Source organism: Pithys albifrons, chromosome 4, assembly GCF_047495875.1.
Source record: "Pithys albifrons albifrons isolate INPA30051 chromosome 4, PitAlb_v1, whole genome shotgun sequence".
Taxonomy (NCBI): domain Eukaryota; kingdom Metazoa; phylum Chordata; class Aves; order Passeriformes; family Thamnophilidae; genus Pithys; species Pithys albifrons.
Window position 1 is genome coordinate 18,700,883 of NC_092461.1, and position 27,732 is coordinate 18,728,614.

At 36.4% G+C, this 27,732-nt stretch overlaps 1 protein-coding gene across 4 annotated transcripts in view; it reads left to right on the top strand.

Moving 5' to 3' along the window:
* Nucleotides 1-27,732, top strand: part of TMEM245 (transmembrane protein 245) — an 83,786-nt gene that overhangs the window by 15,679 nt on the left and 40,375 nt on the right. For 2 of the 4 annotated variants that reach the window (XR_011697684.1, XM_071553591.1), the window contains exons 5-12: nucleotides 4,412-4,621; nucleotides 8,285-8,454; nucleotides 13,296-13,319; nucleotides 19,275-19,379; nucleotides 20,671-20,753; nucleotides 22,863-22,953; nucleotides 23,761-23,859; nucleotides 26,389-26,520. Coding sequence is in view for 3 of the 4 variants with exons in the window: in XM_071553591.1 (XP_071409692.1) it covers nucleotides 4,412-4,621; nucleotides 8,285-8,454; nucleotides 13,296-13,319; nucleotides 19,275-19,379; nucleotides 20,671-20,753; nucleotides 22,863-22,953; nucleotides 23,761-23,859; nucleotides 26,389-26,520 (914 nt within the window). In the remaining variant the exon portion in view is untranslated. The remainder of the gene's footprint in view (nucleotides 1-4,411; nucleotides 4,622-8,284; nucleotides 8,455-13,295; nucleotides 13,320-19,274; nucleotides 19,380-20,670; nucleotides 20,754-22,862; nucleotides 22,954-23,760; nucleotides 23,860-26,388; nucleotides 26,521-27,732) is intronic. The other 2 variants (XM_071553593.1, XM_071553594.1) reach the window with 2 other exon arrangements.

A 27,732-nucleotide genomic window follows, 5' to 3' on the forward strand; every position in this document is an offset into this window, starting at 1 on the left:
TTTTACTGTTCTCCATATTGTTTAAATTTGTTCATCAAAAGGAGAAATAATCTGTGTGGATTTTATAGATTTTTCTGAATGCTCATTTTTTTTCCATATTTTGTTGTTGAATACTGATGTTTAGTATTGTGGGCAAGGAGTTTAATGATACCAGTGGAAGTGGTCTAAGTGGTCTTTCCTGGTGTTCCAAGACTTTCCAGAGCATACAGCAAAGGGGAGGTCTGCAACGTACAAAGCAGACACCATGTCAATAATTTGTAGGCTGGATTCTATTGTCTTGTTGGCTTTGGGTATGATAGATACTGAAATCCTTAAATGTTGTCATGACTCTTACTCTCTCTCTTTTGTCCCTGCTTCTTTTCTTTCTTAAAAAAACCCCCAAAACACATAAAATATTTTTCTCTTGAAACTATGGAAAGATGTTATTCATGAAGAGGTGTCTTGATCCTGGTGTTCTAAAGACTTCTTCCTTAACAAGGTCACTGTTTTCCTAACTGATGCCCTGCACAGAGATGCAGACAACTTCTTTTTGTTAATGCTGCTATTTCCTTTTCTTCTTGGGTATGAGAATAATTCCAAATTCTGTGACAGCAAGAAGTTGACGTGACAGAGAACATACTGTGTAATGAAAAGGGCGTGTGTTCATAGGAAAGCCTGGAAAATTTGCTTTTTTTGCAAAGAACTACCACATATTCTCATATTTCTAGAATTCTTTACTGAGGATTGTGTTAGCTGTTTAGACTGTCATGCTTTCATTGGTTGGAAGACAGAAAGGTGTTTTTCAGGTTTCATCTCTGAAAATGTCATGAAGCACACTAAATGGGGTTTTGCAGAATCTGAAATTACTCTGAATTGCTGTATTGATAGGACTTTTTTTCCCAGTTGTGTTGACAAGGCACTCATGCTTTGGTTTGCAGAGCATATCTTGCCAACAGAATGTGACTTTTTTATTTGCAAATTTTAGTGGTTTTCTGGGTGGATCAGCTTTGTGAACTGACTTATGATACATTCATCTGACTGGCAGTTCTGATGCAGGTGTGTGTCATGGGTAGAGTACTGGGTTGTTGGCAGCTCCAGTTTTGTTTTGCTTTAAGTGCTGCAAAACCACATTTTGAAAAAGTTTGTGTCTTGGGATCCCGTAAGATTTTTTAGTCCTTTTTTTTTCCCTTTTTTCCCCCTCCTCACCTCTTTCCCATCTGTTTTGCACTCTGTGTACAGTTTGCTTAATAGGTAAATGGTAAGAGAATAAGGCTGTTTAATTGGTACTGCTCTAAACATTATAGTTGTTATTTAATTAAGGTTTTCTTCATGGCAAAAATATGTCCATCAAATTTTTCATTATCAAAAGAAGGAGTATTCCTTTTTATTTCATAAAGGTTACTCTTCTAAGGACTTCTTGGGCAAAAAACGTTGAATAACTTTGATCTTAGGCATAGACTTCAGCTTATTATTCTGTTTTGGCTTTTAGTGCTTCCTTTTTTTTTGATATCTATTTTGAGTTTCTGCTTGTTGGAATGTTACTTTTTAAATGACTGTATTAATTTTGGAGTAAAAAAGTAACAAGTGTTGAATAAGTTGAGTTGATAGAGAAGATTCGTCGATTATGAATATACTGATTTCAAATTTATGTTCCTTTAGTGTATCAATTTGTTTCTGTTGGTACTCTTCTGCTTCATTAAAAATAGAAGTACAGGGGAATCATAGACCCTTTTTCATGCGACAAAAGCAGTTTGTCTTTTTAGGTAAATTTCTTTTTAAATGTAACTTTTTCTCTCCCCTTATGAGAAATTTTGTCTTTCTCTCAAAAGTGTAGTTTGTGTGGTAGGGCTGGCCATTATCCTTCTGAGCCATGTACTGGTTTGCCAAGAACCACTCCACCTGAAGCTTCTGCTGTGTTTAGCTGCTTGCAGAGTTCCTTCTTTCAGGTTGCATGCTGTAATTCCTTTGTAAACATCTTGAAGTTCTACCAGATCTGTAAACAGCAAACAGCTGATGTTTGTCCTCATCCCAGTGTCCATCAGTTGGATGAATCAATAGATCTGCATTATTGTATCAGTGTGGTGGGGAGATGTATTTATAAGCTCTAAAGATTATTCCACTTATTTGTAGAACACCATTGCAGACTTCTGCAACAAAAGAAGAGTGTTCATCCGGTGTGTGAGGATGCAGAGTTTGTCACTGACCACTGCTGTACACGTATGACAAATTGGTCTTGTCTTTTTGAACACTCTAGCTGTCATGTGTTAAGCTAGAAATGGCTTTCATGACACATTGCAGCTAAAAACGTGTGTGGAACAGGAGTTGTTTGACTGATGTGCATGTGCTGTGTTGTAGTACAGTTTTTACAGCAGCTTTTCTTAATGGGAAATGGTGTGTCAGTGTGGCACAAGTCCAGTGAAAGAGTTGTGTTCATTGTTTACCAACTGGGGTATGTACCAGCATAACACATTGCCTTTAATTCATCAGTATAGAGTAGCTTTTCAGGTTTTCCCATGTGTGTTCCTCCACTATGGCTGCAAATTTTCCTCAAGTAGGGGTGTGTGGGAAATGTGTGCATTTTGACTCCAGCACAGAGACTCGGTAACAGTTAATAATGGTGTTCTCAGGGACAGGTTCTATATAGAGTTGCTGAAGATGGATCTGGTGTCACCCATTCTAGGTATATTTGCCAAGGAAAAAGTTAAATAAATAAAAAAATTTACCATGTTCTAAATAGAAGAATTTTAATTTGAACATAATATTTTTGCATGAAATTACTATTTGCTGTTCATGTATAAGGGTCTTTAACAAATCAGTTCACATTTTTTAATTGACTTTCATGTTTGCTAACTTTGGAGTGAGAGAATGACATTTTTTACCCACTAATTTAACCTTGATGTTGCTGATGTTTGTTACACAAGCAGGAAGTTATGATCACAGCATGAGTGCAATGTTTGTATTGTAAGTGTTCAGGAAAAGTAGTAGTGTGGTAAGAAATATGTAAGATACAACCTTTCTCTTCAATGTTTGCACCATATTTTTTATTTTGTTTAAATGAGCTTTAAGCAAATCCTTTTTGAGTACTTGAAGTAAAGGGAAATCAAAGATTTATTTTAAGACTTTGGATTTTTTTTGAAAGTGAACTATTGTCTTAGTTTAGAAGAAAACTAAGGTATTTATTTGGATCAGTAAAGAATGGCCTCCCCCAAAAATTCACCACAGCTTTGAAATTTAGGAGTTTTAATCAGAAAAATATATAGAAACAAAGGATAACAGTTTTTAATTACAAATATATATATATATATATATATAACCTAAACTAGGACAGAACAAACACATACACTGCATCCCCAAAGAAAAGAACAAACCCTTTAAGTGAAACTGAATTTTTGTCTTTGCATCCTTTGGTGCAATTATATTTACGGACAGCAGGTGTTGCTGCTGCACCTCAGCTGGCTGCAAAGTCTCAATCCTCCAGTAAAACAAAGATGAAAAGGTGGGGTATGAGGTATTGACTCCTCTGAATGACTCATCTGGGAGATGAAAACCATAAAAGAGAATGGAGTGGAACCCTCTGGCAGGCAAATGCAGAGTCCTCTCCTCATCCTCCGGTCAGGGACGAGAAAATGGGGACAGGGGCTGGCAGTGGTGGTACTCACTCTGCAGACAGAAAGCTGGCTCTGGAAGGGGATCTGTAGCAGAAATCCAAGGCCTTCTCCCTCTACTCTCTCCCTTTGATGAGCAGCACAGAACACCAGAGCTGAGCTAGGGTCGTGGGTAGCTGAAACTGGGGCAGCTCAGCTCCCCCCAAACACCTTCATGAGTCCAGCAAACTGTGGCTTCCACTCACCGTAGCTGGCAAAAAAAGGTGGCGTGTCCCCCACCCCAGAGAACCTCTCCCTCCTCCCTCGCCTTCTCAGCAATCAAGTTGAAATTCAAAGCAATTGTGCACCCCCTTTTGTTATCTAGTGGCATGGGGTTTGGGCATTAGCTCCCAAATTCTGTGTTGGTAGGGAGAGAGAATTTCATTGGGATCCAAAACCGCAACAACTGTACTTTGTGTTTTTCAAGGTTTTATGGTTCTTTGATAAAATATATTTGGCCTGTAATTTACCTGCAGTGAGAGGAAGCCTCTTAGAGGCTGTAGCAACTTTTCTCCCATCACTACTTGGTATGGTGTTGCAGAATGTGGGAGAGCTTACACAGCCCTATTCTGCATTTCAAAATGCAGACCAGTGCCAAGTCTGTTATTTAGAGAAATACCAAAAGAACCCAACTCCAAAACAAGCAACAAAGCACAGCTCCCTGTCCCCCACTTCTGCCTTCAAAAACCCCAAACAAGAGTTAATTTGGGAATAGGGAGCATATTCTATTGTGTGATCAATATTAATTTGATAATTTCCACTTCTTTGTTTGCATGTGTTTGTTTTAGGAGCCACTGAAGGTGTTGAGCCTCCACGTCTTTCCCCATCTTTGTCTTCTTCATCTTATTCTGGGAACAGACAAAGACCTGAGATTGGATCTTTTCTTAGAAAAAAGAAAACTAGTGATATTTACTTTGTTACACTTGTGTGGGCCATCGTCATTGTTCAGATCTGGCTAAATTTTTGGATTGTGCAGCTCTTGCCAGTGCCTTTTGCAGGTAATAATCCAATTATTAGAAATCTTTGGTAAGTGGTGACTTTAGCTAACCTTAGGAACTGTTTTAAATACAATAGAAGGAAAGCCTTGTAGGCTTGTATAAGTTACAAATTAAAACTTTTTCAAGACTTGTTAAAACAAGATGAACTGTAGCTTCAAATAGGAAGATTGAAGGGCACTTTCTGTTACCATGTCGTGGACAGCTCTCTGTTGCCTTTTGTCATTACCTGAAATAATGTGGTGCCATACCTTACGTAGTAAAAATACTTCTCATTTAGAGTAGTTAGTTTTTCTTCCTCTTGATGTCATCTCTTTCATATTTTTACACCTGTACATAAAGAATATTTCAGCCATTATTCAGTAGTGAAGTTTTGCTCATGTTAACTTTAAATTTCTGTCATAAAGGGGTTGCTGTGTTCTGTGAACAAGTTGAGTTGGTCTCAGCTAGTGGCCAAGTACCCACAAAACCAAACTCTATTCCTGTCTTTTAATGTTGGCTTACCCATGAGCTGCAGTCCCTTCAAGGAGGTACCAGCTCAGGCTTTCCCTATCTCTACCCTACAGCCGCTTCAGGAGGTAAACCTGCTCCAGCACAGGTCCTCCACAGGCTGTGGTACCTCTGGGTGGTGTTCCTGTTCCACCATGAAGCACTTCTGCTTCCCTGGCCTCTTTATTACCTCTGTTCATCCCTCTGTTCCTTCTTTCTCTTCAGTCACTTGTTCTATGTTCTTCCTTTTCTCCCTGTCTAGAGTTTTGTGCCCTTTCTTTAATGCATTTTCACTGCAGCACCACACACCTATGCCTGCTGGGCTCAGCTTTGGCCTGTGTTGGATCTGTTGTGGAGCCACCTGGAACCGCGTCTTGCACAAGATACCCCTTGGTCTGTCCCTGTGGGGTCACCCCAGCGGCCACGCTGCTACCAGAACCTTGAGATCCGCTCACAATACACAAAGCTAATACAAACCATCTAGTTGTGCATCTGAAAATTGTGGCTGTGGGGCCACACAGGCTCGAGGGGCTGTGAACTCTAGAGGCACTGTGGGAGGAGCACTGTAGCAGCAGCTAAAGGGGAATGCAATGGCTAGGCATGTAAATAGCTGAACTCTGGGTAAGAGAAGAGAGGGGTTTGACCTTTACTTTGTTCCAGTGTCGTTACTACAGAAGAAGCTTCCTAGTTTTGGTGTCTGGGCATCGTGGAAAATGGTGATCAAAAGTGATAAAAGGATTAGAAAATAAATTTTAGCCTTACTAGAAACAGAGTTTATGTGGCTTAATTTATTGAAAAGTCAAGGAGTGAATCAACTGCTGTTTAGAAATGCCTACTTGGGTGGGAGGAAAAATGGATGCAACACTTCTGCAGTTAGACAGCAATGTATGGTTTTAAGCTTGAGCCAGACAAGTCTATATTAAAGTGCACATCTATAAATGAAATGGATAAATACTTCTACCAGGCATTAGGTCTAAAATAACTACCCAAACAATAAACTTATGCCAAAAGAGAAATTACTTTTGGGAATATTTGTGGTTTGTTGCCTTAGCAGTGACACTGGGCCATTAAGTGCTTTTTCTTGTCATATAACTGAATCATCACAAAAATATTACAAATAAGCAGTATAATGATGAACAGAGACAAATTTAAAACAGTGAATTACATTAAATGCCAGAAGGTGAATTATGATCATCTGGATTATCATAACAAGAGAGATAATAGTAAAAATATTTGGAAAATAGGAAGGCTTATAAAACAAGTTTTGTTGCAACTGTGATTGAGTTTAATGAGATTGATAACTTTAGGCACTTCTGAGGCCTTAAGAAGAATGCTTCTAGTATGTAAAAAAGAAAAAAAAAACAAAACTCCCCAAAACCTTAAATAGAAAGGTGTTAATTTTGCCAGGGTTCCATATATTGGTAGAGAGGACTCACATGAAGCAGCATGTAGATTATCATAAACATCTTGGTACCATTAACATTTTTCCTTGAATTCATTTGTACTTCAGTAGAATGAGATGATATTTTAAAATTGCTTTGTGTAGAGGGTGGAAAAATTATACCATATTTATACTGTAAAATGAAAAGGTGAAAAAACTGCTATGAATTGAAAAGCTAAGCAAAAAAGCAGGTTATGGAACACTTGTAGCATTTTGTTCAATGATATGAGCATGGGAATTCTGGTATTGTCTCTTTTTAAGATCGTTCATTTGCTTCCTTGCTTGTTCTGTTTCATCCTTTTTTTTTTTTTTTTGGCTTTAGGTCACTTTATGCTTCCTGGGATGTTTGGAATTTCTTCCCAAGCAGCCTTTCTCTTATTTTGCTCTCAACTTTCTTGTATCAGTCCTCATTTAACTTTTTCTTCTTGTCTCTTTATAACCTAATATAATTACAGCCATTTGCTTGATTATAGCACCTTCAGACATCACCTTTGCAATGAGTGTCCATTCAGTTATTTTAGATGTTATTGTTTAAATTCTTATTTTTAGATAATAGTGGAAGGTTAGAATGCCATTCCAGGTGTGTTGTTCCTCTTCTAAAATGCAAACTTGCACAGTTTTGTTGAGCAGCAGTTTATTGACCATGAGTTGCATTTCATCACACCAGACTTCAACCTGTAAGTTTGCTGCTGGCACTTGCACTGTCCTTTCTTCTTTTTTGTATGTTTGCCACATGATTTTAGTAGGAAAATTTTTGAATTACTCAATTTCTTCAAGAGAATAAATCCCATATTTGCCACGTGGTGGTGCCAGAGGGTAAGTGAACTACATGTCAGCAAAGTTGCACTGGCTCTCCTGGACGAGAACATCAACTATTACAGATGTGGTTTGCAGAGAACAGGCTCTTGTGGAACTTTGATAAATGCCCTGTGTATAGTAAAAGTTAAACCTTTAGGCTATGCATGTCATTTCACGCATCTCCAAGTAGAAGCCTAATGTGCATTTTTGAAGATGAGTTGGTGTACTGCCAACTATTCTGGAGTTGATGTATGGCAATAAGTAATTAATCTAGTTTGGAGTCTTTCATAACAAAAAAAAAGCTTTCTTAAAAATGCACTTGATTGTAAGGATAGGGAGTTCAGTATCAAAAATTGCCAAGGTAGAAAGCTGACCTCAAAATAGTTTTTTGATGTTTAAAAGAAAAATCTATTAATAGAACTTCAGTAGAAGATGTAAATGGATACTTCTTTACTTTGAAATTACACATGAGCTGTCAGTTCTTATAGGAAGGGTATAATGTAATAGTGTAAAGGCCTAAAACTTAAGAATTTAGGCTGGAAATTTTCTTTTATGTGTAATGTAGAAGTTACATTATGTTGTTCAGTTCTGAATGTGGTATTTTACATGGAGTCATCTGGCATGGTGTATGTCTGAGCATGTGAGAAATCCACTGTCCTGGAATTGTGGAATGGCACCTTCTTATCCCAGATCTTGCTCAAATCTGTTAGCTACATTATTGCTGTCATCTAAATTCCATCGGGATAGCTCAGCTGTGGAGCGAGTGAGGAGATTAGTACTAAAACCCCTTGAAAATTCTGAAAGTGGCTCCTAATGGGAAACAAAACTCAATAGTCTTTTCCTTTCTTTTTCATAGGTCTTTCAGAATGGAATAGATAAGTAGTCTTGTGGTGCTCCTCTGAAATCTCTGATACTTAATTTCCTTCTTGTGATTACAGTTTGGGCACTTAAAAAACTAGTAGTTCATTTTGGAGTTTTGAACTTCTTGGCAAACCATTGCAAAAGTTGGTGGCAACTTGTTGAAAACTTTGTGAAGGAACGTCAGGAAGCTCTTGCTCCACGGCCCATCAGAGGACTCGGAAGTGTCATGCTAAAGCTTGACAGTAAGGTATTCCTACTTACTTCCTTAAGCAACTTGAAAGTTTGGTTTATTGTCTTTTCACCATATGCTGAGATGCTTTGATTCTAAAGTAAATGTCTGTCACTAAATAGGTATGTCTTTCATGTAAAACTATCTGGTTTATGGTGTATTTTAAACTATGTCTCTTCTGTCACTATTCACACACTTTTAAATTTGTTAAATGATTACATGTAAAGCCTGGCAGAAGTCACATGTAAAGCATTGAGTTAGCTTTATAAAATTCCTTATCTGAATAAGGCAGATTTCTCATGGTTCGGTCACCTTATCTGATTAAAAAGATCTTGAAATTAATGAGCTTTAGTTTGAAGGATAATATGTTCCTGCTTCTGTTATGAAAACTTAATTTAAAAAGCAGACCATTGTATTCTGTAAGTAAGGCCCGAGCTAGTTCAGTCATGTTGGTTTTTACTATGTGGAAGTATAACTGTTGAACACAGCAGTATGGTCATACAGAAGCAAGTTTTCCTCTGTAAGAGAAGAAATATGTGAGATAAAGTATTTGGAAAGTGCCGTAGACTAAGTCTTCTGTGTTACCATCCCTTCTCCCCCACTCAAAACATGCTCACATCTGCATAGCAAATTGCAGAGTTGGAAAGTTCCATGAAAGTTTTGCAGTGTCTTTCATTCAAATTTTAAGGTTTCACATAGACTGATATTTTGTTTGTCATAGCTATGCCAGTGTGTAATAATGTGCTTTCTGTAACTGTTTTGTTGAAATATTCTCTTGCTTTAGAAAAAGCCTTTGTCTCAGAGTTTTTATAACTGAAGAGCTGAACCCTGTAAATACATTTGTCAGAGCATCTGTACCTTGACAGATCAGTCTGCAGTTTATAGCTCTGAATTCCTACAGGAGAGGGAAGAGCTTAAGCCTGGATATAATGGGTAAATGCATGTCAAAAGGTCAACAAAAGCATTGAAATGGCTGTAGGAAAAAAGTAACAATTTCACAGAGCTCTTTGAGAAAAAGTTTGAGAAAGGAAAAGCCTTTCAAAATGCAGCTATGAACATGATAAAGCAGTTTTCCAAAAGTGGTGGAAAATATTTAAACATTGGGATAAATGTTTACATTGTACAAAGCTTTTCATTAAAGGGGTTTGTTTTGTAAGTGAGAGGACTCTATGCACACTACTCAGTGTACTGTATTTCATGAGCTGTCAAGTTTAGTATCCTTATATTGCATAATTGTATGTTATAGTATCCTTCCTAATTCCACTAAGTCTTTTCTCCTTAAAGAAGGTAGGGCTTTAATGTGCAGCAGAACTTCCCGCTCTTCAGCTTAAATGTATTTAAGGTCAGTTTATATTCATGTTGTTCTTGTCTAAGCAAAAGAAGAGTGTTTGGCACGATTCATTTCTCCATGTCCCTTCTCCCTCCCATTTTTTAAATGACAGTCATATTTATTCCTTTTGCGTCTGTGCTGTGTATTAAAGCAATTTAAGCTCTCGTAGCTGTTACAAGAAGGACATCTGATACTCTGCATGGTTCTGTTGTCATTTGTGCCTATTCTAATTCTGTTTCAGCTGGCTTTTATCATGGGTGTCTGGGATTGTGTGTGTTCTTCCAATGCTTATCACACTAATGCTTCTGTATATTTTAAGTTCCATTGGCTGTGCTTATTCTGTATATTGTAGGATCATGGATGCATCATATCTCTGAGAATTTGGGAAGCAATGCAACAGAATATTGACAGGTTTTTTGTGGGGACAGGGAAAGAAGAGAAATGAAAATGATATCCTTGCAAGTTTTATTTTGTAAAGGGTGGAAAAACTTTATTTAATTTGGATTGCCAAATATTTTGGCTTCAGTAAGGGCTGTTGAAAAGGAAGTAAAGAATATGCAAACAAAATAAAAATTTGGGGAGTAAATTGTTACAGCTTACCTTTTGTGCATGTGTGTGAGAAACCAGGATTGAGGGATCATTTCCTTTGCAATTAGATGTTTAACTTTTTAGTATTTTAGTTGTACTTTGTTTTCATGAGAGTTGAAGCTGCTTAGGGGGTTTGTTTGTTTGGGTTTTTTGTTTGTATACTAATTTAATTGGAAACTGAATCTCAATATCAGAACATACTGAGGCCCTTACCTAAGTGCAACAATCCATTGATGAGGTTTGTTTCGCACAAATATTTAGTGGTACTACTTGTTCTGGCAAACATAGTACACATAATTAGGAAATAGTTCCAGATTTGAGTAAAACATAGTGAGGATGAGGAAGACATCTTAGAATGGCATGTCTTTTTCTCCCAAACAAAGTTTGGGAGGCAGGTGTAGACAGTCTGGGAAATCACCCATTGTCAATAATGGTAGAGTACTGATCATGCATCCAAATCTAATTATGTCTGATTTTTAAATAAAAGCAGCATGGAAAGAACTGTTTGTCTTCTTTCCTACTGCTCATCTACCCCGGTTGTCTTGCAAATGTAGCCAAATTTGAAATGAAGAGAAATTCTGATCAGGGGAAAAGAAAGTGGGGCATTGATTTTCCTTTTCCCTATAAACAGTAGGTCAGTCTGTGCCTCTAAGTGCACACCTCCTTTAAACATAGACTATAAAAGAGGATGTTCTTACTGTAGTCTTTAGTCCATGGTTGTGCATTTGCCCCGTGGAGACAACAGATCAGCAGTTCAGATGTGAGAGACTTCCTGAGAAGAAAGTAGGGAGGTTTCTGTTATCACCCACTGAGTTATATTAAAACTTAATAGATATGATATCATGCATATTCTTACCAAGAGTTGAGAATTAAAGTTTTATTTATTGATAATGTTTTATTTTAAAGGAGAACATTGTCTACCAGTGTGGTGACTGCAGTTTGATTATAGAGTTTGTGAGGGAGTTCAGCAGCATAGGCAGTAGCTCAGCTGCAAGCAGTAGACTTCTACTAGTTGGAATGTGCTAGCATTTTACATGCATGATTTCTGGTGGACTTGTGAGAATCGTGTACTTGTTGCAAGCTTTTTTAAGGTATCTCACACTAGAATTTTATACGTGGATTGTTTAGATTGGTTGGACTTTGGGTAAAGCCAATCACAGAAAAAGAATAGAATCTTTACCAGTGCATATATTATTATAGAAAATACTTGCATAGGCACGTAAGGTAGTAGATAAATAGTTTTTCAATAAAATACTGGAAACGTGGCTACGGTCTTAATACTTTCAGATGACTTGAAGATTAGAATTAAGCTGTAGCCTATTTTCAAATGTAGATTGATTACCTGTGTAGAACTACTAAAACATCAGTATTGGTAAGTTAGTGGGCAGGTAGGGCCTCTCAGGTATTGTCTTAAACACTAATAGAAAATACAGTTATTTTTACCATGTAGTGTTATTTCCTAGTTATTGTATGTATCATCCTATTCCAGGAGGCTGAAATTATAGAAGAATACCAAAGACTTCTCTCACATTCTGCTAAAGTTGTAGGCTGATGAGAGAGCTCTAGTTTTTGTTGTATTTTGAATGGAGCTGCAAAGTGGAAAAATACCATGAGATCTACCCTTTCTCCAAAATGAATCTGATTTGTAGTAGCGGTATAGATGTATACATAGTATTTAATATGCAGAAATAAAGTTAAGTAAAAGTATGTTGTTGAATCAGTAAACAATTTTACCTGTTTTCACTGATAAATTATTCCATAGGTGAATAGTAGTAGTAAAATAGAAACAAATTCTACAGTGTCAATTTGAGGCTTTTGAAGCTTTGTCATTGCTTTCTATTACTGTGATTCCTTCCATGAGTAGTAAAAGCTACCGAAAGTAAATGTTTTGTGGCATATCTTATTTTGATATTTTCTGATGTTCATAGGTTTTTTGTAAATCTGTTTCTTGCTTCTGTTCTAACTAAATTAACATTATAAATTTTTTTTATTTGAAATATTCTTACCTTTTGTTTTCATTGGGAGCTAATATAATTAGTGACAACGGATGAACACACTAGATGTACTGAGCATTCAATGATCTTGTTTTTGGGGGAAATGGACTTCACTTACTTGATCTTAACCTCTAGCACAGAAGAATAACAACATTAAAGCTTTTCACTGTTGTGATTATGCTGCTAATTGATTACTAATGGGTAGAATTAAGAGTATAGTCCTACATAAACTGGGTCCTAAAATGAGTGTACTTGAGCATATGGATGAGTATCAGTAAGGAAAAATAACTGCAGTGGAAACGGAGAAATTACCTGTTGACTGCTGAGAAGTACAAGAATTATATGACATCCATATATTTATTTGATCTACAGTTTGTTATTTTATGTATATCAGAATTAATTCTGTATTTGATGTTGTACCATTGCATATGAATGTTTTAATATGAATATGGTATAAAAATTGTTTAACAGTGATTGACTTAATAGGAATGTTTTGAAATACATAGGAAATGGCCTGAATGGGAGTATTAATGAAATAAACAAGTATCTTGTGTTAAGTTTTGATGTTTTGTTAAAATGCCCTTCTCAAAGTACTTTTACAAGTCCTGCTCTGAAATCTACAGCGTTAGCTCTCAGCATAATTAAACCGGAATTTCCCAGAATATGCTGATAGCTCTTTTAATATCATTAAAGTTGTCCCTATTTGTAATGTCCCTCTTTGTTTCAAAAGTGCATGTAATAGTAAAGCCTAGATTCTTGCATTAGAAGTTATGATCTTTTCTTCCTGTTGCAATTTACCTTTGTGTCCAAAACAATTTCATTTTCATTCTGTGGATGACTTTGCCTGCCTGTCATTGCTTTTTTTCCCTATTACTGCATTTTTCAATAATTTTCCACTGTGTTGTCTTTTTTTCCCTTTTCTTCCATCTCCCCCTGCCACTGACAAGCTGTGGCACTGGCTTAATAAGAAGGTAAATAAACAGAAAAATTGTGATTCCAACTAATGGATTCTGTGATTTCGGGGAGTTAGTTTTTTTTTTAATTATTATTTTTATTTTGCAGCATGAACACTCCTTAACATGCCTTGCTTTGTAGATTTCTCTCTCAAATGCCTCTTTTCCAGCTCTTGGTATAAGCTACTGAAGGTCATATAGTTCTACCTGATCTCTTGTTCTTGTCTTCTACTCCAGTGAGTGCATGTAGCGAATTATTTTGTACAGCAGAGCGTTGCATTAGTTTTTCAGGTGGTAGTTTCATTCAGTGGCACTTTTATTTAAGAGCAGTTGATTGCCACCTGGTCCCCATTTGTACACTGACAAAACCAGTTCTCTCCCAGTCTGGAGAGCTGCTTTCTGCTCAGAGAAAGCGTCAGTTAACTGAGTTAATATGGGAATGGCAAAGGTGTGAGGCAAGTTGTTAGACTGTGAGTGTAAGTGTTTGCAAACAACGCATGGATTGGTTTCAGTCAGTGCTGTAAACCTTTTACTTTTGAAGTGTCAAACTTTGCCTGTGTACACAGGCATGGTTTGTAGTGTATCAGGAGTGAATACAAACATACTGGTATGGAGTGTACCAGGAGTGAAATGAGACTTCACATGTATGTCCTCAGAGCTACTAAATCAACAGTCTGAAGGGAAGTGAGGGCTAGTTAAAAAAAAAACAAAGAGAAACATAATGGGTATAGCAATTTTTTTTCTTTTGTGTGGCTTTTAAAAATGTGTGATGTGTTTTATAAGCATTGTTATTCCCAGTTCCCATAGTTCATCTTAGCCAACTACGTTTAACTATTATTCTTTGTGGAACTGTCATTCTAAGAGAAGTTAAAACTGATTTGGCTTTATATGTGACTGAAAGCTGGACAACTTCTCAGTGCAGTGATACCTCTCTGGGGTTTGGGCAGTGGCATTGCTTCAGACAAGCACAGATCTGGGGAACGATGCCTATAGCATGTGCCTGGCTGCAGGATCTCAGGATTCTGTGGGTGAAAAATCTAGTATGTGATAAAATATGTACGTATAAAGTGTTCTTGTAAATAATGAAATGGGGCTGCACAGCTGGTATCTGCTTTGGGTGGCAGATGAGGAATAATGCTGCGTATAGTGTCTAGGCTAAGCTGCTATAATGAATTTAGAAAATTTGATCTTCAGTATTTAATGAGGGTTGTATGTTGGGGGGCTTCCTGTGTTTCTGAACAAGAGGGTGGTGTTGCTTGCTTCATGATTAAGTTATAATTGTCCACTAAGAGAGGAATTTTTTAATGTTCTTTGGCCCTTGACTATAGTTTTACTGGTTTAAAATTACATTTTTATTTCCTAACTTTGAAATGTTTGTCTTACGTGAGTAAATTGCAGTTAGTAGATATGTGCAATCATAACCCTTCATAATTTTTTTGTTGTTAGGTATTGATTTGTTAGCACAATACAGGTGAAGAGTCAAGTTTGGTGAGCCACAGATGAAGGTTTAGTCTCAATTACTTTTTTCTGGCTCTGAGTTGGTCATTGGCTTGTTTGAAAATATTGATAGGTTGCAAAAGAAATTTCATTGTAATTGCTTTGAACTGTAAATGTGTGGATTTTATTTTTAGTTTAGAGATTTGCATTATTTGGCAAAACCCTGTGGATATAGTTTCTTTACAGAATGTGTCTTTTTAGTTCCTAAAAAGTTGCTGCTAAGTTAGTTTTGAAAACTATTGGTTTACTTTAAAGTTTCATATGTAGAAATCCTGAAAGTCCTGTAGTGTTACATGCAGTGGTAACTCCTCTGCGTGAACATATAATAATAATGTTATTATCAAGATGACAAAAAAAGTGAAAAAATGTGCAAACGGTGTCAGGTTCTTTTGGGTTAACTTTGTTGGGGGTGCAATTCAGTTTTGTGTGTTTGTTTTTAAATAATTAAAAAAAGTCATACTCCACCAGAGGCAAAAAAAGAAGGGAATTTGTAATACAGAGTACTGGAAGCAGTTAAAAGGTTGATTCCTTTTGTGCCTTTCTCCTTTTTACCTGTCTTTGAAGGGGAGACATTAAACATACATCACCTGGTTATGGTAGAGTTTGAAACGATGGTTGATTGTGACTGCTAGTGATAAGCCTTGACTTTTTAATTCCTGTTCATGGTATATGTAGCCCAAAATATAGAATAGGCTCAGTTGAACTAGCATGATTTGTTCTTTATAACACTGTCCTTGTCAGGACTCTTTAGAAGGAATTGCTAAATTCTGCTGTTGTTGTTGGAGGGACACTGATGTAAATAGACTTGAGACCTCATATAAACAGTTCTCTATGAGACCGTTTGTACCTTAACTACTCAATTTGCTCATTTCAGCACAATCCTTGGATGTGTTCTGATTACAGGCTTTCCCTTATTCTCGTTAGATGATACTAATGAGATGATATCCTCAAATATTAACTGAAGTAAAAGGAAATAACAACAAGTCTAAGAAATGTGTTGGAAAAATTCTTCATAAGTAGTGGAGATCTTTATGGGGAAAAAAAATAAAAGTCCCTGTTGGCAATTTTATGTAGCTTTAATTGCAAATAAAGTAGATGCCTAGGGATTCTTCACTGTGTGGGTAATGCAGTAAATCAAACATGATAGAAGATTATTGTTCTGATGGCTATACAGTGTGAAGCATGGAAATATTAATTAATAGATGATGTATCATACTTCGCAACATGCAGAACCTATCTAGACTGTAGGATTTCTAATTGTTAAGCATGGACTGTAGTTTTCTTGCAGTTTAATGTAATATGGTTTGTATCATCACCAAAAAGTTGAAAGAGGGAGTACTTGCAAATTGTTGAGAAGCTTTCTAATAGAATGCAACTCATCTTAAGGAAGCTTTTTTACAGTGAGCTAAAGTAAAAAAAAAAAAAGTTGATAACCTTTCCCTTCAAAACTGTGACAATTAAGGATAGTTTTTGTGGACAGTCTATTACAAATCAGTAACATTTCAGTTTGGTTTTACAAGTGTGACCTTCTGTAGCTTAGGAGCCTGGCTTTCCTTTACCTTTGCATAATTTTGGATGTTGTGGCAGCATCAGCTTCTGCTGTTGACTAACCTTTAGATTAGAAGCTTGGAATTAAATATAATACTTTATGATCTCTGGCTAATGACTAGTGTTTAGTCAGTACCTGTTTGTCTCTGTGTGCATGCCCATGGTTTACAGGAAGGATGTAAAGGGAGATCTGGCAGGGCTGGGGTAAGAGTGAAGTCTGGACCTGATTCATGGGTAAGTACAAACACAAGGGGATTTAGCAGGGTAGCTTACCTGCAGTAAGGTAGCAGTTATGAATTATTTAGCATGAGTGTGTAGAGATGAGTGCCTACTAAGGAAGTGTTGTGGGTTGATGTAGAGGAAGGAAGGGAGTTTTAATAGCACCAAAACCAACAGGAAATACAGCCCTATGCGAATGCTGTGCATCTGCTCTTAGTTCTACAATACTCAGTTTAATTCAGTCGTCTCCTGTGATATATCTATACCAGTTAAGTAACTTGGATCTCCTTAAGGCTGTGTTGAGAGATATAATTGCAGTACCTCACCAAAGCTGGCTTTCATCTAGCTTGCTTGGGCTGTCTCCCCAAGTAAATAAAGACCAGGTGGGCTTACATGGCTGAGGCTGCTACCTGTACTAGTACTTCATCAGTGCTGCCATCACTTTACTAACTAAATTAAAGGTAATTCAGGCTTTACAATTGCACCTTAGTGGCAGTCTAGGCATGTTCAAACCCATACTGGGGTTGTCACTCCCAGTATGGAGCGTCAAGAAAAGATACCTTGTTTTTCATGTGCTGTCTCGGAGAGAATCGTCATCCTGATCTTTTGGAGCTTGATTATCCAGTAGTTGCTACATGGTGAAACATCTAAAGCATTCAGCCTCAGCTCTGCTGATATTACCCCTCACACAATGATTGAGGCTAGCATTTTTGAAGGCTCATTGGAAATACTTCCAATTTCATGGGTTCAGTGAATCTGATTAAGGTGCTATATGTAAGACTACTGGATTTCTTTTATCCCTAATTTACAAAGTAAATGGCTATTACTTTGAAGTTGGTCTAAAATAACAAGGACAGCTTTAATTTTTAATAGATTCATTCTGAAGTCCATGTTGTAAAATTTCCGTTCCCTGTCCATTCAGGGTTTTTTCAGTGATATTTTTGATTTCTGTCCTTTAAAGCAGGGGCTTTTATTTCTTGCTTCTCTTGCATAATCTTGCTGTATGTAAGGCTTGAAAGGGCACAGCAAATCCTGTTTCAGTCTTATTTCCAAAGAGGTAACAGTCCCATGTAGAGGTTGCTCAAAGTTTCTCAGAGAGCTGCAGTATCACTGGCAAGACATTTCTGATGGCTGAAATATTTCAGCAGTGCTGAAAAGTGTTAAAAATATCTCAGACAACAAAAGGTTTTGCACATTCCCTCATGTTCTCTGAATTCCTTTTTGCAGTTCTTAATATAGTGCAGATTTGGTTACAAAAACTTTCTGGATCTTGTTACTTTTAAAAGCATATTACATTTTTTTTATTTTTGTCATAATTTTGAACAACATTTTCAAAATGCTTTAATATAATCCTTGGGTTAATTTAGGTCGACCAAGGAGCTGGTTGTAAAATCTTGAACTTTAAAAATAATTCCTTGATGTACTTTAACTGCTCAGATGCTACAGGATGAACATACCCAAAAAAAACCCCCCTTTTTTCAAACAGGAGATCTAACTTCAGTATTAACTAATGGAACCATCACACAGCACTCTACAGAAGTTAGTTGTTCCAGGGCCAATTTCAGCTGTAGAGGTAGGATAAATGCTGAAGAAAGAACTCATGTAAACCATCATCATGTGTATTAGTAGTTTTTGAAGATCACTAAAAAGTTACTGGCTAATTGTTGAATATATAACTTGTACTCAAAAGTACTTTCACCAGCTCTATGCATTGACTTTGACTTCAGTTCTCTTAAAGCACAAATTTTACAGTTGTGCTGCTACTGCTGCTTTTTCCTGTAGTAATGCCAATTGGAGTAGAAATAGCTTTGGTGTGTGAACCATAGGAGCTAGAAAAATGTATTTGGTGATACTTGCATGGGCTTTCACATCTTTAAAGTAAACAGTCAATTTGTGTATGAGATGAAGCTCAGCTTGCACCATTCTAGAGCACTCTGCAAAGTTGTGTGATGAGCAGTTTTATTGTTTTGAATAACATAATCAGAATTTCTCTGATCTTAAGTGGTATCACTATTTGTGGGCATGTATAGAATGGACTTTTTCAGAAACTGGCAGAACAAGATACACACCTGTTCCTGTACCAGTAGGTTTAGCTAATCCATGCTTAATGCTGAGCATCCTTTTGAGATTGGAATTGGATAGAAATAGTTGGTGCTGAATAATTGGCCTGATATTCAGTATGTCCCATTTCACTTCACAAGGTGATGAGCAGCTCTAAAAGTTTTATTACTTGCAAAAATACCTCTTTTATCATATAAATGGCTTAGCTATCCAAATCTGAAGGTTATGATTGTGCTTTACAGTATACTTTGATAATTTTGAAGTCCTGTGCAGACAGTATCTGTAAGATTCCAAGTTGCTGAAGGATAAGAAACAAAGATTTCTGGGTTCTAGCTGACATGAACATTAGCTCCCTTAGGTCTAGTAAGTAACTGTTGAATTATTGCTTGCTTTGCAGAGAGCTTGCCTTGTCGTGTGGTAATGTGTAAATGTTTTTTTGCCAAATCACATGCCATACCATGACCGTAATCATGCTAACATCGCTTGTTAATTGTTCATCTCCAAGCTTGGGCATAAGTGCTGTTTGATTAGAGCCTGATTTTGTACTCTGATTTTAAATAAAAATAACAATACTGTCATATAGCATTGCATTCATTAAAGATTGATTTATATGCCATAATTTGTTTTTTCTTTTTTTTTCCTGCACAGATCATCGTGTGGTTGGAGAAAATGCTAGATAAAATAATCAGCATTTTTATAATATTTTTGCTAGTGATAGGAACCCTTCTGCTAGCCCTGCTCCTTACTGCAAAGGTACAGTGTGCTAAAGAATGTAATCACAGAGCTCATTTTCAATGTTTTTGAAGGTTACTGGCATTTATAGTAATTGTATAGCTTAAAGAATTTTTCTAAATATTTAGTAACTAATTGCTCTGTAGTTTGCACGTGTCACCATTCAAGGACTACAAAACATACAAAAATATATGAAAATCTCAGGGTTTATATTTCTTTGGATTTTTGTGTTTATTTACCTATTTGACAAGCCTAATATATAGACATTTGGAAATACAAAATTAATTCTAGTAAAAGAATTACTATCTTATATATTACAGGAATGGATTTGTTTTGCATGCTGTTACACTTTCCCTGTCAACAGCAAAGCCACTTAGAATTTTTTCCTTTTTATTTACCTTGCATCACAAACATATTTGCAAAATGCTTAAGGTGTATTAGTAATTTTGTGTGTGTCATTGCCTGTAATAACCTCCTCGTATCCCGTTCTGAGATTCATGATCAGATGTTCTCTGAAATTGATTTTTATTGGGGCTTTTTTTTTCTCACCAGAAGAGGTCACTCATGTACTTTTTTTTGCCTTTATTTTTCCTTAACGGAACTGTGTTCACACTTGAAACAGTCAGTGGAGACTGAATGTTTGACTTAAATACAGTTATGGAATAAAAATCAATGGGTTCTAATGTCAATATCTTTTTTCCAAAATACAGGCTTATATAGTGTGGAGTACATATAATTGAAAGCTTTAAGAGTTGTGCAAACATTCCTCCTAAAGCTTCCTTATATTCATAAAAGGACTATTAAGATATTTACAAAAGGTGTCTTTTATCATTCTTATTGAAGAATTAATTTGTTGAGGCACTTCATAGCATGGCTGTTTATGTTAGAACTAAGCATTCATTAATTTTTACACTTCTTTGATCGGTAGCTTAAAAAGACATATCTAAAACTGTGCTTTGTATCTTAGTACTTCCCTAGACAGCGCTACTATATTGTTAATTTTTTTTCCACTCATGTGGTAAGGTGTAAATTTCCATTTGCTATTACTAGTGACAAAAATTGTCAGAACAGGCTTATTGTATTGTCTGGTTTTGGTTTTTTTTGGTTAATGGCACTTCATTCTTCTTAGTGGGTTGTATGCATTGGAAGAATTATTCTTTAAATGTACAAAGTGGTTACTGCCCCCCCCACCTGCCATCCTCTTCCCTACCTCCCCTCCTCCCCTGAACAGGGAATAAAAGAATTCTTTCTGAATGTAGGAAGAGTTCTAGTCTGCATTACGTAACATTTCTCCTCTCTATGTTTAATTTAGGTACATCAAGAAAGTGTTCACATGATTCAAGTCACAAGCAGCTTGATCAATGAGACAGTAGCCAGTCACCCAGAATGGGCAAGGTAAGAATGCTGAAGTTAAGCGAATAGTTTAGGGTGGATAAACAGACTTCCAGGTGCACTTATGCATAGTTTTTAATTTTAAAAGTCCCCTAGGTGAACAGAAATGGAGGTGACTCTTGCAGGCAGATGTAAAAGCTAAACTCTCAGGCAGCAGGAATGTTTATGCATTACTCTAGAGGACTGCCAGTGTGGTATCTCATTTGAGGATTTTGGTGGAGAAGGACAGCTGTATGAACTTCCCTAACTACAGTTGTGGAAAAGAAATGTATGTAGTGCAGAGAATAAATTTAGCGGTCAATATTTTTTCCTTTTCACCTGTACAAGAAAAGTACTGGCAAAGAACGCTCTCTCCAGAAGGATGTAATTATTTTTTCAGTGTGGAGAACTGGCTGCAGAATGCCTTTGGGGGAATAGGAGTTGAAGACGATGTTTTTGGAGTGAATTGAGGAAGAGTTCAAGGGTGGAAAGAATGGTGGATGGGGAGAATTTGGTATGAATCAGTTGTTCCTGTCAAGTGTAGATGTGTATAGTGTATGCAGTGGGAAGTTTGTAAGGTTTAGTCTGTGTAATGATTAAACACCAAGGAAAATATTAAGGGAGAGAGAAGATTTTGAGAGAAATGCATCTAGAGAAAAACAAGGGCATACTGGCAAGCTACGAAGTGATTGCATGAACACCAGAGGGGGAATAGGTGAGACTGAAGAGTGTGATTTTGAAAGAGGCTGTGTTTCAGATGGTTTTCATTCTGCTTCAGCTAAACAGGCATTGGGTAAAGGTGAGATACCAATTTAATACCAGAAGGAAAAGTTGTCTCACAAACAAGAATGGCTGACTTTTTCAAGGGCACATGCTGAACAAAAGTAATGGTGGTTTAACAGTATGGAAAGAAAGCACATGCTGTATTATAAGAGCAAAATGATTTTTCAAAAACAGAACTAAAAACATATAATTAATAACCACTGCAGTACTATTTGTTTTAGCACAATTAAGTAATCACAATCAAAAAAATGGAAAGCACTTAAAATGTGTTTTATTTCTTCATGGCATTTCCTTTTTTTGGCCTTTTCATTTTGCCATAAGATGGAAATAAGTGGAACAAATGAAAATGGAAATTTGACTGTCAGAAGCTTATTGATGTAATGAAAATACTAGAGTACTAGTTGAATAATTAGCAGAATTTTAGCTTAAATTTTTACTTCCAATGTTTGCATCCAAATTTGAAGCACTCAAACAGCTATATTTTAATTCATTGAGAGTAACTATATCTCTTGCCAAATTCATCAAGCTTCACCAGCTTTCAGAGCTTGATGCTCACATTATGTTTAAAGGTAAGTGTCTGAAATGTCTTTTAATTCCAGGACAGAAAATTTCCAAAGGTTATACAGACAGAAGAGCTTCCATGTTGATCTTCAGTCAGATGAACAAATGTCTTGGCTTTTTGGTTTGGAAGGGCTCCAATAAGTGCCATTTAATCAAGATGTAAAAAGAAAGGCAAAGCAGAGATTGTAGGCCCTGTATTCACAAACACTGAATTGGTGTCAGCTCAGTAGAGTCTATTGCCTGGCCATTGAAAGTCATGTGAATCCCTGAAGACATTTGCGAACAGGTAGTTTGGTGAGGACTTAGAAATAACTGGTGTCCAAACCTATTTTCAGCTGGTTGCTTTCTCAGAGAAACTATGTTAACAATTTCTGTTCAGCTCGTAATTCAGAAGGTTGTGTTTGCAGCTAGATGAGACTGCTTCACATAGTATTTTCAGACAACTAGAACACCAGGAAAATTGCTAAGAATGCAGTGTGAGCAGCACATACACAGTCTGAAGAGCAGATCTTTCTTGAAAAAGCTGATACCAATTTAATTAAGGTTTCAGGAACCTGGGAGAATTGCAAATGCAAGGATTCATAGGTTTCATAATTGTGCTTTGCTTATGAGAAAATCTCTTCCTTGATATGTAGAAGGAAATATGCTAGTTGCAATAAGTTTGTATGTATTCAACCTTAATAATTTGTTGTTGATTCAAAATGTTGATTTGCAATGTGTTTGGGGTGTAACGAAGTGGGTAAAATACATAGCAGTTAACTTTGGTTTCGTTCTTTGAAAACCCCCCAGCTGGCTCCCAGAAGCCCAGGTAATTCAGAAGGCTCTCAATTCCGCAGCCAATAATGTGTACCAATATGGCCGAGAATGGATTACACATAAGGTAAGAGCGAGCTCTCAAAACACCTTTTAGTTTTTCTTTCTTGCTATTTCTTGTGTTTCATAAAAGTAAGAAGAAATGAAAATATATTTGTCACTAGTTCTTTTCCATGTGGTTAACTGTCTGGCTGACAGATCTATTTTGTCTGCTCTCTAGTTTGTGAGTTGAAGGAGGAGTGGGAGTGATTTAAGTAGTTTTTTCTTCTCAGAGGATTATTTTAAAGAGCTGAAGAATCTGTCATAATTTTAATGATTGCCAGTCAAAATGCACCAAAAAACCCAGTAATATTTTTTACTTGGCTTTAGCTGTCCTATTATAGACAAGGTACACTTTTTTAATTGCCACCACCAGTCTTCCTTCTTCCTCTGTATTCTAATTTCTATGTGGGCTGGGTATGGTAGATTGGACTCTTTTTAATCATAATTTACTTAATTAAGCTAACTTTCTTCAGGAGAATTTGTCAAGACTATTATTTATATTTTTGATATCAAGCACACATGTCAAATGATTTGAAATATTTAAATATACAAACAATAATTTTGGATTAATCATTTTAGAGACAGCATTGGTTTTTCAGTGCAAAAGAAGTCCTCAACTTAGTGCAGCAGAATGTTTTTTAACAGGCAAAATCATGATATTGTGAACCATGTTGTCTGTAGTGTGTATTTCATGCAGATACCATACTTTCTAATAATTTGGGTTTGATCCATGGCTTTACCGACAGTTTTATGTATTCATCAAGCTTGAATTTCATCACTAGATACCTGTTTTATTCTCTCCTGTATAATAAAAGATTTCTATATGTTTTAGCTCCATAAGATTTTAGGAGAAAAAGTGAATAACACTGCTGTGATTGAAAAACAAGTACTAGAGCTCTGGGACAGGCTTTATCACTCTTGGTTTGTGAAGGTAGGTAAGTTATTTAAACACTATTCATGGAAGCTGTCACTTGGTACTCTCAGATAATTGTGCTGAGTATGCATTTCTGAGAAAGAGATTACCAGAAAGTTGGATGCTGAGTCTTAATAATAAATAATAAAAAGTTGGTAAAAATTTCAGCTGTGTAAGGTAGATCATTCTGCAGTCACAGTTTGAATACAGCCAGAGTTTTGTCCTTCACTTAAGGAGTAAATTGTGTTTTTATCTATGCCATTTAATTTAGACTTTTCTCACTTCATATGTTTGGTATTTCATAGTTCAAAGGTTTCTGTTGAAATTTTGTGTTGTTGAGGTGTTAGGAAAAGAAAAGTGGTATTCTGCATGATTTGTGTAACTTTTATTAATTTGAAATTGTGAGAAAAATTGTCCCTTCATTAAGTTTCATACAAAGAATTTTTGTAGCCATCTTTTTATGGGTTCTGTACACTGAGTCTTGAAAAGTTCATAAAGAGTTAAACCATTTTTATGCTGCCAATTCTGCTTGTCTTTTAAAGAAAAAAGCAATTCATTAACCATTGTGGAATGGAAATACCAAAATCCAAATGTCATACCCCTGAAATACTTCTGTATATTTAAATAATTGTAATTATAATATATTAACTCTTTTCTTTACATAGTCATTGTTCAAGTACCTCTAAGATCCAAAAGGATTTCTGTATTTTAAAAAGTAACAGTTTCAGTATAGTAGTAAAAATTGAAGTGGAAAGAATCAGTTTCTGATGAGTCAGTGCTGTTAGAAGGGCCTGTTGAGAGATAACATGACACTGTTGAGGAGTATGGGACCACTGAGGAAAAAGTAAAACTGTATCTACAGTAGATTTTTCTGGTCTTAAGCACGTGAGAAAATTCTGGGTTAAATGACTGACCACCTACTTTCGGTGCAGTTATTAGTTATACTGATGTACCTGTTGCCTTTACTAATCTAACCACTGTCAGGTGGTCTGTGGCACTGGAGTGTTTGGGAGGGCTCTGTCACACCTGTGCTGTAGGAGTGCACAGGCTGTATCTGTTTGTTGTGGGATTTCTTACCTGCAGCTTCTTACTTGAGGAAATACTGTGAGGCTTTTGTCTAGCAAATTCTTTTCTGGTAGAGTAAGCAACAGCTTTCTTATCAATCAAGTTGGTAGAAAGAGCTTCAGGAATGCACTTGTGCTCACTGCCTATGATCTTGAAGTGTGTTCTTTCTCTGGCTGCAGTTTACAAACTAGACACCCTATGTTACCATTGACATGCTGGGAGGCAGCTGATTATCTGCAGACCGCAGGTAACTGCTCCAGAGCCTGCTCCTTATATTGCCTCACACAAGTGCTTTCCACCTGGCTATTTCCTTCTGTAATGTTCTAATAGTCTTATGTGGTTTTTAAATGTTCCTGAGAACTGGTAAATGAGGTAATGGTGCGGCATGTAGGACCCCTGTGTACAGCTCTGTACTTCTGTACAGCTTTCGAGCTCCTCACTGCTTCAGTTCTGTGAGCATAATAATTACACCTCATTTTGAGGGCTGCATAGTGTTGCTCTAGTCTGTAGGTGACTGAAGAACTCAGACTCAGGGGATACTATGCCATAAAAGCTGTAGAATTGAGGAAGAAATGCTGATGAAATGTGGATTCAACCATTAACTGCTACTTTCTAAGAGGATCAGTAGGTAGCAAGTGGTATATATTTTAAAAGTTCTAGAGCTATTGTGATAGATCAGTTACTGTCACATCTGTGTACCCAGTGAAGTAGAGGAGTAGCAGAACAATGAACCATTTGGACGATTATGGCATAACTCTCTAATCGAGGTGTATTTTTCAAGGACAAGTATCTCCTCTTCCTAGTCCATTGAGGTGTGGAATTTTGTTTTGGTTTTGAGATCTAATGCATTTGTTGGGGAGGAATGGCTTTAAATCCTTTATTTGTCCACACCTGAGACCTTAGGTGCTGCAGCAGTACAATTGCTGAATAACATTGAATTTGAAATACATATGAATGATAATGCTACAAAATTTGAAAATGGTATCTAAATCTGCTAGTTAATGGAGAGAGCTATCTTTAAAATAGAACTAGATGCACAGATCATAGGCCCTATCAGAAGAAGATTTTTGACTACTGGTTTGTTTCTGCTCTAAATAAATTGCCAGCTCAGAAGAAAGATCTCTGTGTTGCTGTGGATTGTTAAAGAATGTTTCTAATTGTGCATCACAAAGTGCAACAGTGCATCTAGAGAGAATTGTCAATAAGCAGCAAATATAGTGCTCTTAGATAAATCAGGGCAGGAACCTCACCTGGAATGTTATTTGCTATATAGCAAAAAGGATACTGTCATTGTCAGTGTACAGAGTACTTCCAGGTATTTTTGGGGATGACAATTAAAGCAGCTCTAAGTATTTAGATGCATGTTGGAACTGTTCCTCATTAAGCAAACATTAGTCTAAGTCTAAAACATTACCCTTTAGCTTTACCGTATCTGTAAGTTATTTGTATGTTCTCTTCATATCTTTTCCTCTCTTTTTTAAGAATGTAACCCATTCTGGAAGACACAAAGGACACAAGTGGCACATAAACCGTCAAAACAGCTGGCTTGGAGATATTCTGGACTGGCAAGATGTTGCATCATTTGTTCATGACAACATTGAAACATTTCTCTCTGTATGTATTCTTTGCCCTTATTACCGAGTTGATCTCATTTTTAACTGAGAGCAATTTCTCTGGAGTACCGTTAAGGTTTTGGATTCAAGTACATGGAAAATTAGGGAAACACTTTTAGTGTTACTTAAAATTACCTAAGCAATTATTGTAAACCTACTTAAGGTATAACCAGAACTGTTTTTGATGAAGAAGCTCTCATGATTTCAGCATACTCATTTGATACCAGTGTCCCAGACATCTTCCTGTGGCAGATGTAGGATTCTCCATGTCACCTGCAAGCTGGTTTTCAATGCTTTTATGTTTTGCAGTCTTTTCTTTTTAAAAAAGAAACCAGTTGGTCTAGGTTATAATTGAAGAAACTATTGACTAAGAGGTTGTAAAAACAAAACAAAGCAAAAAAAACTAGGGGTTTTTTAATCTGATTTTTTTGCCTCAAATTATTCATGGGATTGAAAGCAGTTCCTCTGTTCTTTTATGAAAATTCTGTGGTGAATGAAATGAATATTTTACACAGTGTGAGTTCCTGAATTAATGCACCACACCTTTTACCTTATATAAGGAGAAGAAATACTGAAAACAATTCACACTGAAGTGTTTCACTAAAAAAATATATTAAGTCCAAAATGCTTAATATACAGAGTCAATCCCTGATATCTTTGACTTGAGTTGTTGTCATAAACTAGAAGTATCTTCAATTTTGGAAGACTGTTATTTTACCTAACTGGCAACATAACAGTTGTGTGGATGCAATTAAAGTGAGTAATTGCCTTGAGACGGTTGTTGGTTTAGACTGGTGGACACGTGTGCTTTTTCTGTCCTCTCTCAACTGCTGCTTAAATTGCTACAGTTTCTATCATAGAAGAAGATATGAGACAAGAAAATTGTTTTATTGCAATAAACCTTTTTTCAGTTAATAGTGAAATTTGCTTAATACTTTTTCAAGTCTACTTGAGGCAGACTTATGAAAACGCACAGCACATCATGATTTAAAATCAATATGGAGTTTCCTTCTAGGCAAGATGGCAAGGGAGACAGGAGGAGAAACTACATGATAAGTGCTAACTGTGTAGTTTGCAGCATTGCTGTGCAATGCCCAGAAACAATGATGGAAAGTGTACTTCAGGAATCTAAATAAGCTAGAGAAATGTGAGAAAAAGTATAAAGAGAATAAATATTTAAGAATGAATGTGTTAATACTGAAATATCTAGCTA